The 11,755-nt window shown below is 46.1% G+C and overlaps 2 protein-coding genes across 2 annotated transcripts in view; both read left to right on the forward strand.

Moving 5' to 3' along the window:
* LOC138764787 (zinc finger protein 771-like) lies at positions 1-8,133 on the forward strand. The gene has a single exon (XM_069941070.1). It carries the CDS (start codon positions 42-44, stop codon positions 507-509), a length of 468 nt encoding a protein of 155 aa, XP_069797171.1. The 5' UTR covers positions 1-41; the 3' UTR covers positions 510-8,133.
* Positions 1-8,411, forward strand: part of LOC138765511 (zinc finger protein 850-like) — a 34,369-nt gene extending 25,958 nt beyond the window's left edge. Inside the window, exon 18 of the mRNA XM_069942539.1 lies at positions 8,046-8,411. Coding sequence (XP_069798640.1) covers positions 8,046-8,170 — 125 coding nt within the window. The 3' untranslated portion in view covers positions 8,171-8,411. The remainder of the gene's footprint in view (positions 1-8,045) is intronic.
* Positions 8,412-11,755: the final 3,344 nt, after the last annotated feature.

Consider the following 11,755-nt stretch of genomic DNA (forward strand, 5'->3'; position numbering starts at 1 on the left):
GGCCCTTTGTTTGCGCCGAGTGCGGCAAGGGCTTCACCCGCATGTCCAGCCTGTGGCAGCACCGGCGCACCCACAGCGGCGAGCGTCCTTATCCTTGCCCTGCCTGTGGCAAGGGTTTCACCCGGCTCGACCACCTGCTGGAACACCGGCGGGTGCATACTGGTGAGAGGCCCTACGCTTGCCCGCTCTGCGGCAAGGCCTTTGCCCGCTCCTCCAGCTTGCTGGCCCACCGGGCTGTCCATAGCACCGAGCGGCCCCATGCCTGCCCATTGTGTGGCGAGCGTTTTGCCCGTTCCTCTGGCCTGCTGCTCCACCGCCGGGTTCATGCTGGCAAGGAGCTCCGACACGGCTCCCCATCCCTGCGCTGCCTCCTCCCGACTGGAGAGGAGCCCCTGGCCAATGGGGAGCCAGCTTCCCCTCCCCCAACACAGGCACAGGACGGGTTAGAGCCTGAGGCAGGGCCTGCCCCTGAGGAGGATACGGGATCGGTCCCAGGAGAGGTCCAGTAGGGTGCAGTGATGGGAGATATGTTGAAGGGTCAGCCACTCACTCACACAACCCCCTTATCTAGGATGGGAGGTTTGGGGAGGGGCAGGGTCCAAACCCGGTATCTCCACAGAGAGAGCCCACAACGGGGATGCAAGCCCTTCGTTCCAATGCAGCTCTACTAGCCTTGGAGTCCCATTTCCCAGCCCTGGCGGTTTTTATTGCAGTTCTCAACTTCCTGTTGGGGCTGTGAGAGTGACCATCTCCCTCTCCTTCCCTCTCAGGGAGTGGTTCCCAAACTCCAAACCTCCTCCTCCTCTGAGCTCCTCTTTCTCTCTCCAAACACACTCCTCAGCTCTGGGTCAAGAAGGGCATTTCTCCCCATCCTTCCCTCCCCCCAGTCACTGTACATCTCCTTACCCAGACATTAACTCACCCCAAAGTCCTTCCACACACCCCACCATTAACAGTGTGTCCCCACCCTCATACCCTGAGATCCTTTAACACTCCCTACTGTTCATAGTATGTGTTATACCTCTATACCCTGAGGTCCCTGTCCCTTAACACTCCAAAAAGCCTTATCTTTTATTGAAAAAACCCAACCCTAGTGCAATTTGACCTGTACCCCATGTGGAAACTAGTCAAAAACCCTGACATAGGTGGTTGTGGAGGCCAAGTCATTGGGTGTACAAGGCAGAGAGTGAAGGTTCTTGCTTAGCCAGGGCATCAGAGGTTGTGGGGAGAAGGATAGGGAGTGGGGCTGAATGGGAAAATGGATCAGCTCATGAATGAATGGTCTGCCTTTCCCTAAGGCAGACTTTAAACTCACTGAGCTAAGGTACTGATCCAGGATACCTGGGCCATTAGGTACAAGAGTCAGGAAGTCATGTTGCAGTCATATAAAATTTGGATCAGGCCCCACATAATTCTGGGACATGGGGGCTTTGGGAAGGGTAGGAAGAAGTTTACCAGCATGGTGTAGATAGGTAGATAAAAAGCAGGCTCTTTCCGCTGAGGTTAGAAAAAACTAGAGGACATGAGTTCAGGGTGAAAGGGGAAAAATTTAAAGGGAACATTGGGGGAACTTCACACAGAATGGTGTGAGTTTGAAATGAGCTGCCAGCTGAATTCGTAAATGCAGGCTCAATTTTGACATTTAAGAAAAATTTGGAGAGTAACCTGAATGGGAGGGGTTTGGAGGGATGTGGTCCAGGTGCAGGTCAGTGGGACTCGGCAGAATACTGGTACAGCACAGACTATAAGGGCCTAAGGGTTGTTTCTGTGCTGTAGTGTTCCATGATGTTTCCCATTTTAAAGGGGATGAGTTGTGGGGAGAGGTGGGGCAAACCTGGATTCTTTTCTCTGGAGTGTTGGAGACAGAGGGAAGACCTGATGGAGGGTTATAAAATGATGAGAGACATTGATGGGGGAGCCATCAGAATCTTCTCCCCAGGCTAAAAAATGTCACATGTTTAAGGTGTTCAGGGCAAATTTTTTTCCCCTGCACAGAGAGTGGTGGAGACCTGGAACGGGCTGTTATGAGTCGTGGTACAAGCAGATACAATAGTGTTGAGGCTTCCAGACAGAGCCTTGAACCTGCAGGGAGTGGGGCAGACATGGATCACGAGCAGGGAACAAATTTTTAGTATGATTTGGACATCATGTTCAGCACAGACATGCAGGACGGAGGTGCTGACCTTGTGTTGGACTGTAGTGACAGAAAACCCACTGTCAGGGATCTCAGTCGTCCTCTCCCACAGCAGTCTGGGATACTCCTCATCAGGCCCTGAGGTTCTATCTGGCTTTATATCTCCTGAAACATCTGATCCACCCTCATTTTTCAAAGATCTCGCAATCTCCCTGGATTGAATAGTGAATACAAATGCCCGCTTTTTATGCGTCTCAGCATATTCTCTATTTTACATCACTCCCCTGGAACCCACTGTTCACCATGTCAGCCCTCGCACCCTAAGATCTCTTCGACAACACTCCCCAGGACCTCACCATTCATTGTGACCTGAGGGTCTCTCTGTCTGCAATACTCTGCCCCTTAGAACATAACAGCAGTGAAGGAGGCCCTTTGGCCCTTCTAGTCATTTTTTTATGCCTAGTCCCATTGATCTTCACCCAATCATTAGCCCTCCATATCCCTCCCATCCATGTACCTGTCCAAATTCTTCTTAAATGTTAAAATTGAGTCTGAATTTACCATTTCAGCTGGCAGTTCATTTTACACTCCCACCCTTAGAAGATGTTCCCCCTAGACTTCACCCCTTTCACCCTTAACCCATGCCCTCTGGTTTGTACCTCAATAGAAAAAAGCTACCTACATTTATTCTATTTATACCCCTCATAATTTTAAATACCGCTATCAAATCTTTCCTCATTCTTCTATGTTCCAGGGAATAAAGTCCATACCTGTTTAACCTTTCTCTGTAACTCAGTTCATGAAGTCCCAGCAACATCCTAGTAAATCTCTGCACGTTTTCAATCTTATTTATGTCTTTCCCATAGTTAGGTGACCAAAACTACACACAATACTCCAAATTTTGCCTCCAAACTTTACCATAATATCCCAACTCCCATATTAAATACTTAGATTTATGAAGGCCAGTGTGCCAAAAACTCTCTTTACAACCCTATTTACCTGTGATGCCACTTTCAGGGAATTGTATATCTGTATTCCCAGATCCCTCTGTTCTTCCACACTCATCAGTGCCCTACCATTTACTGTGTATGTCCTTTCTAGGTTTGATCTTCCAAAATGAAATACCTCACACTTGTCTGCATTAAATTCCATCTGCCATTTTCTGGCCCATTTTCCAGTTGGTCCAGATCCCTCTGCAAGTTTTCAAAATTTTCCTTGCTGTCCACAGCACCTCCAATCTTTGTGTCATCTGCAAACTTGCTATTCCAATTTACAAGGATAATCATCCAGATCATTGAATCAGATGGCAAACAACAGTGGTCACAGCATTGATCCCTGAGGCACACCACTAGTCACAGGCCTCCAGTCTGAGAAGCGATCATCTACTACCACTCTCTGGTTTCTCTCATATAGCCAATGTCAAATCCAGTTTACTACCTCACCATGATTAACGAGCACCTGATCCTATCTGACTACCTTACCAGGTGGGATCTTGTTGAAGGCCTTACTAAAGTCCACGTAGACAGCGTCCACAGCCTCTCCTTTATCAACTTTCCTGCTAACCTTGTTGAAAAACTAATTGGTTAATCACAAAGCCATGTTGACCATGCCTATCCAAATAATTGTATATCCAATCTTGTAGAACACCTTCCAATAATTTACCTACTACTGATGTCAGGCTCACTGGCCTGTAATTTCCTGGGTTACTTTTGGAGCCTTTTAAACAACGGAACAACATGAGCTACCCTCCAATCCTCAGGCACCTCACCCATGGGTAAGGACATTTTAAATATTTCTGCCAGGGCCCCTGCAATTTCTACACTCCTCCCTCAAGGTCGAGAGAATATCCTGTCAGGCACGGGAGATTTATTTACCTTTATTCACTGTAAGGCAGCAAGCACCTCCTCCTCTTTAATCTCTATCCCACTACTGCTTGTTTCCCTTCCTTATACACGATGCCAGTTTCCTGAGTAAATACTGATTCAAAAAAACTATTTAAGATCTCCCCCATCTTGTTAAGTTCTGATCTTCTTAGGGACCAATTTTGTTTCTTATTATTCTTTTACTCTTTACATACTTGGAGAACCCCTTTGGATTTACCTTCACATTATCTGCCAAAGCAACCTCATGTCTACTTTTTGCCTTCCTGATGCTCTTCTTAAATATTTTCTAACATTTTCTATACTCTTCTAGAACCTCGTTTTCTCCTTGTTGCCTATACCTGCTTTATTCCTCTCTCTCTTCTGAACCAGATCGCTAATATCCCTTGAAATCCAGGGTTTCCTCTGCCTCTTAACTTTGCCTCTATCCTGACAGGAACTTGCAAACTCTGCACTCTCAAAATTTTGCCTTTGAAGGCCTTCCACGTACTGAACGCATCCTTACCAATCCCCTCTTCCTAGATCTTTTCTCATTTCTAAAAAATTGGCCTTTATCCAATTTAGAATCTCAACTCGAGAATCCTTATCCATAATTAACTTGAAACTAATGACATTATGGTCACTGGACCCCAAATGTTCCCCTACGTCTACTTCTGTCACCTGACCTGTCCGGTTCCCTAATAGGAGTTCAAGTACTGCATCCTCCCTCGTTGGTACCTCTAGAAAGTTTTCCTGAACACATTTGACAAACTCCAAGCCATCCCGTCCTTTTATAGTAAGGGAGTCCCAGTCAATATGTGGAAAGTTGAAATCTATTATCGCAACCTTCTGTTTCTTACATTGACCTGCTGTCTCTCTACTGATTTGCTCCTCCAATTCCCACTGACTATTCTGCAGTCTATCATACAACCCCATCAGTGTGGTCACATCTTTCCCGTTCCTCCTCTCCACCCATATGTCCCCTGTAGAAGAGCCTTGTAGGCTGTCCTGTCTAAGCACAGCTGTGATATTTTCCCCAACTAGTAATGTCACTCCTCTCCCTTTCATCTCTTCCCTTCTGAAACAATGGAACCCCAGTCCTCCAGTCCTGCCCCTCCTGCAACAAAGTCTCACTAATCACAATAATGTTGTAATCCCACGTGCCAATCCACGCCTGAAGATCGTCTGCCTTTCCGACAATAATTGCATTGAAGTAAATACACCTGAACATTTCTATCACGTACAAACCTTTGATTTCTGTTTATACTTGCAGTCCTTGTAAGACATTTTCCCTCCTCCACCTCATTATCTGCTCCTAACACTCTGGTTCCCCATCCCCTGCAAATCTAGTTTAAACCCACTGGAGCAGCACTGGCAAAATATATCTGCCAGAGTACCTGCAATTTCTACACTAACCTCCCTCAAGGTCCGAGGGAATATCCTGTCAAGCCCTGAAGATTTATCCACCCTTCTTTGCTTTAACACAGCAAGTACCTCCTCCCTTTTTATCTGTATAGGGTCCATGACCTCACTATTTATTTTACTTATTTCTTACAACTCCGTGCCTATTTCCTGAATAAATACAGATGCAAAACAAAAACCATTTAAGATCTCCCCCAACTCTTCTGGCTTCCATACAAAGCCAACCACTCTGTTCTTCAAGCAGACCAATTTTGTCTCTTGTTATCCTTTTGGTCTTAATATACCTGTAGAAACCTTTAGGATTTTTCTTTGCATTGTCTGCCAAGTAAACCTCAAGTCTTTTAGTACTCCTGATTTATTTCTCGAGTTTTTTATTACATTTTCTGTACTCTTCAAGTATCTCATTTGCTCCATGTTGCCTATAAAGTACATTTCCATTTAACAGAAATGCTTGGGACTGGACATTTTCGGAGGTGCCGGAGGATTGGAGAATGGCAAATGTTGTCCCTTTGTTTAAAAAAGGTAATAAGGGAGAATCCTGGGAATTATAGACAGGTGACATTAGTGGTGTGTAATGGAAAGGATTCTTAAGGATAGGATCTATGAGCATTCGGAGAAGTACAGTCTACTCAAGGATAGTCAGCATGGCTTTGTGAAGGGAAGGTCATACCTCAAATCTAATTGAATTTTTTGAGGAGGTAACAAAAGAAATTGATGAGGGTTGGGCAGTAGATGTGGTCTATATGGATTTTAGCAAGCTGTTTGATAAGGTCCCCCACGAGAGACTCATCCAGAAAGTCGTGAAGCATGGGATGAGTGGAAAATTAGCTGTATGGATAAAAAATGAGCTTGTAGGAAGAGGGCAGAGAGTAGTAGTGGAAGGAAAGTTTTCTGCCTTGAGGTTGGCGACTAGTGGAGGGGCCGCAGAGATCTGTTCTGGGAATCCTACTCTTTGTGATTTTTATAAATGACTTGGATGAAGAGGCGGAAGGATAGGTCAGTAAGTTTGCAGATGACACAAAGATTGGAGGAGATGTGGATGGAGCTGAAGGTTGTTGAAGGTTACAAGAGGATATAGACAGGATGCAGAGTTGGGTGGAAAAGTGGCAGATGGAGTTCAATCCGGATAAGTGCGAGGTGATGTATTTTTTGAAAGACTAATCAGAAGGCTGAGTACAGGCTTAATAGTTGGTTACTTAAGAGTGTGGATGAACAGAGGGACCTGGGTGCAAATTCATATATCCCTCAAGGCCACCGCACAGGTTGATAGGATAGTTAAGAAGGCCTATGGTATGCTGGGCTTCATCAATATGGGGATTGAGTTCAGGAGTAGAGAGGTCATGTTGCTGCACTATAAATCTCTGGTGAGACCGCACTTAAGAGTGTTGTGTTCAGTTCTGGTCACCTCATTATAGGAATGATGTGGAAGCTATGGAGAGAGTGCAGAGGGGATTTACCAGGATGTTACCTGGAAATGTCTTATAAAGCAAGGTTAGCAGAGCTGGGACTTTTCTCCTTGGCGCGTAGAAGGATGAGAGGAGACTTGGTCAGCCAGCACCTGTTTCCCAGGACAGGATCAGCAAACACTAGAGGACATATGTACAAAGTTAAGGGAGGGAAGTTCAGGGAAGACATCAGGGGTAAGTTTTTATTTACACAGAGAGTTCTGGGTGGTTAGAATGCCTTGCCGGGCGGGGCTGGTGGTAGAAGTTGAAACATTAGAAGCATTTAAGAGGCCCTTAGACAAGCACATGGATGAAAGAAGAATAGAGGGTTACGGGGTAGGAAGGATTTAGTACTTTTTTTCAGAAGCAACATATGGGTCAGCACAACATCAAAGGCTGAAGGGCCTGTACTGTGCTGTATTGTTCTATGGTCTTTAGGATCTGAATGTTCACTTGTAGCTTCCTAGCATTTAATGATCTTCAGGCCCACTCAGATCTTTGTGTTGCCCCATTGAGACCATCACCCCTTGCATTCAGTGATCTCTAATCCCACTGACCATCCCCCTGCTCCAGTCCCATTTAGAATACTACTGCCTGCATTTATCTCCAGTCCCATTGAGACACCATCACCCCTGCATTTAATGGCCTCCACACCCAGTCAGACCATCCCCATGCTAAATTATTATTTAAATTTAAACATACAGCACAGTTACAGGCTGTTTCGGCCCACAAGCCCATGCTGCCCAATTGCACCCAATTGACCTGTAAACCTGGTACGTTTTGAATGGTGGGAGGGCATTGAAGGAAACCCATGCAAACACAGGGAGAACATATAAACTCCTTACAGACAGCGCCAGATTCGAACCCTGGTCACCAGTGCTGTAACAGTGTTGCACTAACTGCATAGAGTCTTACAGCAAGGACCATTCGCTCTAACTTGTCTTTGCATATTTTCCCAATTCACACGCATTGTGATTAAATAGACATCAGTAAGGTCTTCTCTCCGCCTTCTATGCTCCAGGGAGTAAAGACTGCCTATGCTGCCTCTCCTTGAAACTCAAAGCCCCTCCATTCCTGGGAGCAGTCATAGAGCCGGATAGCATGGAAAGAGGCCTTTGGCCCAACTCCTCCATGTCGACCAGGTTGTTCAGCGCCAATTTTTTCCTCTCCCCTCCCTCACCACAGAAAAGGCCAGATCCATTCCATTTATTTGTTCGCCCCGCATGGCTTTGCATTGTCTTGAAACACCGCCAATGATCCAAGGTCCCCTTCACAACTCCTCCTGCGCTCTGGCCGGTTCCGTATCCTGAAGATTTGGCCTCCGCTCTTCGGACCGTTGAGGTGGATGACCCAGACCCCTTCCACACTTCACAGGACCTTCCAACGGGGAACTGGCTGAAGGATTCTGACCGAAATAAGGACTTGATAGTTACAAAGTTGTATTCCATTCAAATAAACTTTTTTTTTCATAAAACATAGATAGGATCTAAATAATCAGTGTTTAGCCCATGACAAGCGTATAAAATCGATAAAAAAGAAAATGAAAACTAATTTGTCAATTGTGAGGGCTTGATTTCAGGGCAAAGCATTGTCCAAACTGGTGGTTTCTTCCTCAAATCTTTCCAGAACCTTCTTTCCACCAGGAGGGGCTGATAGTCTTGCGAGGGCTGGAGTGGGGCACAAGGTCCATCGCAGCTAGAAGACGCCAGCAGATTGAGGAGAGGCGTCCGTCCTGGACAGAGCGTGGAAAAAGAAATACCAGGCTCTGATTAGACGGTCAGCTGTCCCGTGACCCGGGCGGGGCAGGTGAGGTGTCTTGCTGCTCGTGGAGGCTGGGGAAAACCTGGCTGTGATTGGAAGGTGGGCCGGCACACAACAGGAGGGGAATTGCTGCGCAAGAAGGGCGGGAATGCCAGACTGATTGGGTGGGCCTGCGCGGGATGGGTAGCTGACGGCCCACGGTCAGCAGCTGGCAGAGAAGGTGTAGTGAATGGGGTTCTGATTGGGTTCGCGGAGAGCTAGGGAGAAAGACCGGTTTCTGATTGGGTGGGGTCAGTGGGGGATTGTCTCAATGTGATTGGAGGTCATTAAATACAGGTCTGAATGGGACTGACAGTCAATCACTCCATTGGGCCCCCAAGTAGCCCTAAGGGCATTGAGGAGCAGATAAGTAGACAGATTTTGGAGTGGTGCAAAAATAACAGGGTTGTTACAGGAGCAAATCAAGAAAGTCTGCATATTGCTGCTGGGAAAATTAGACAAATCCCACAAGAGTCCACAAGAGGGAAAGATAAATAAGCAATATTTTGGGTCTGAGGCCTCTTCAAGGGATGAGCAAAAAGCAGACAGGCACCTGAATGAATAGATGATGGAAGGAAGTGGGGCATAGGCCAATGGGCAAGATGTCATGGGCATGGATCAGAAGGCAGGAGAGAAAAGCTGGGAATGATCAGGGGAGTGCTCTGTGAATGCAGAGCTGGAGAAAACAAGACAGAGAGATAAGGAAAGAACGGGAGACAAGGGTGGGTAGCTGGAAGATAGGCAAATAGAGGCGGTGGATGGGGGCAGCTAATGGAAACCTGAAAATTTGATGTTAATGCCACCTGGTTGGTGGCCAGATAGAATATGAGGTGGTGTTCCTCCAATCTGCAGGTGATCTCAGTTATGAGGTGTATGAGACCAGAGACAGACCTTCCGGCATTGGAATGGGATGGAGAAATTGAGAAAGGTTGCACCCCCCCCCCCCCCCCAGGAGATGCCCGCTATGACAGCGGACAGAGGCAAGGTGCTCCACGAAGCAATCTTCCAGTCTGTGTTTACTTTTTTTTCCACAAGTGCAGCATTTCCGACAGTCACAAGTATGTACCAAGAGGGCAGTTGGTGGGAAGGGATGGGTGGCTGAGGGAGACACAAAGGGAGCAGCCCCTGCAGAAGGCAGGGAGGGGAAAATGTGTCTGGTGGTGAAATCATGTTTTTCTTGGAGACATTGTTTGACTTCCCTAATATTGACCAGTGATCCCTACTGCAAATGAGGTGGATGGGGCCAAATTTGTGGACAAGTGGACGAGAGAAGAGGCCAGATTGGATCTAGTACTGGGTAAGCGGGACTTGGAATGAGAAGAGGATTATTTAAAAAACACCAGGAAATGTAGGTAAAATGTTCCCATTGATTCATTAGTTATATAGCAGGGAAGTGGAGTGACATGAAGTAGGAGCAAGGGAGTACAGGCTTGTTTAAGTTCTTAGATCATTGGAAGCTTTTCTGGGGAAGGTGTGACTTGTACAAGTGGGGCAGGTTGCATCCGAACTGGAGGGGAACCAATATCCCAGAAGGGAGGTTTGCTAATGCTGTTGTTGGGGGAGGAGTGTTTAAACTAGATACACGGGTGTGGGAACCAGAGTGAAGTGGCGATGGCACACAAGTAGAGCCAGGTGGTAGGGAGTTTGTGTGGAAGGACAGGCAGATGGGGCTATGTGGATGCATTGTAATACCACAGGGACAAAGTTTTTTTTAAAAAGTAGCAAATACATGGCTAAAGGTTTTATTCTTAAATGTACGCAGCGTAAAAAGTAAAGTGGATGACCTAGTGATACAGGTACAGATTTGCAGGTTATGATGTTGAGGCCATTATGGAGTCACGGCTAAAGGATGGATGTCATTGGGAGTTGAATGTCCAGGAAAACAGTGTATCGAAAGGAAAGACATGGCTCCGTTGTAAGAAATAACTGTAAATCATTTAAGAAGAGATGACATTGGATAAGAAGATAAGTGAATCACCATGGGTTGAGTTAAGAGATGGCAAGGGGTAAAAGGGCACTTTGGGCGTTATATGCAGACCTCCAAACAAATTACAACAGCAAATGGAAAAGGTATGGCAAAAGGACAATGTTATGATAGTTATGGGAGATTCTAACATGCCATTAGATTGAGAAAACCAGGTTGGGACTGAAGCAAGGGAGAGAATTTGTAGAATGTCTACGAGATGGGCTTTAAGAGCAGCTTGATGATGAGCCCCTACAGGATTGGCTATACTGGATTGGGTGTTGTGTAATGCACCAGAGGTGATTAGAGAGCTGAGGGTGAGATTCCACAAGAAACGAAAGTCAGATGTGTTGGTATTTCAGTGGAGTAAAGGGAATTACCATGGCATGAGAGAGGAACTGGCCAAAGTAGATTAGAAGGGGGCACTAGCAGGGAGGACGTCAGAGCAGCGATGGATGGAGTTTCTGCAAAAAATAGAGAAGATGCAAATAGATATTTAAAAAATTAATATTTGAATGGAAAAATGTCAAAACTGTGGCTGACGATGGAAGTCAAACCCAATGTAAAAGCAAAAGTGAGGGCATACAAGGAAGCAAAAATTAGTGGGCAGATAGAGGACTGGGAAGTTTTTTTTTAAATTTGCAGAAGGCAACTAAAAATTTCATAAGATGAAATATGAAAGGGGGCTAGCAAATAATATAAAAGGATTCTTTAAGTATATAAAACAGGTGAGTGTAGATCTAGGATCGCCAGAAAATGTCACTGGAGAAATAATGTTGGGAGACAAGGAGATGGCCAAGAATTTTACATCAGTCTTCACTGTGGTGTATGTTAGCAGTGTGCCTGGTGTCCGAGGGTAGCAGGGAAGGGAACCGGGTCCAGATACTACTTCAAGGAAGAAGGCGCTTAGGAAGCTGAATGGTCTCCTGGACCAAACGGGTTCCAGCAGTAGAGATTGTGGAGGCATTGGTACCAATCTTTAGGAACCAATTGATTCTGGCATTGTCTCAGAGGTCTGGTAAATCGCAAATGTCACCCCACTATTCAAGAAGGAAGGGAGCAGAAGGGAAATGAAAGACTGGTTAACCTGATGTCAGACGACATTGGAGTTGATTATCAAGGATGAGGTTAC

This window comes from Narcine bancroftii, chromosome 5 (genome assembly GCF_036971445.1).
Source record: "Narcine bancroftii isolate sNarBan1 chromosome 5, sNarBan1.hap1, whole genome shotgun sequence".
In the NCBI taxonomy this organism is placed as follows: Eukaryota; Metazoa; Chordata; class Chondrichthyes; order Torpediniformes; family Narcinidae; genus Narcine; species Narcine bancroftii.

Coding starts and splice junctions, on each gene's coding strand:
- LOC138764787 (XM_069941070.1), top strand. CDS start 42: ATGTCCAGCCTGTGGCAGCACCGGCGCACCCACAGCGGCGAGCGTCCT.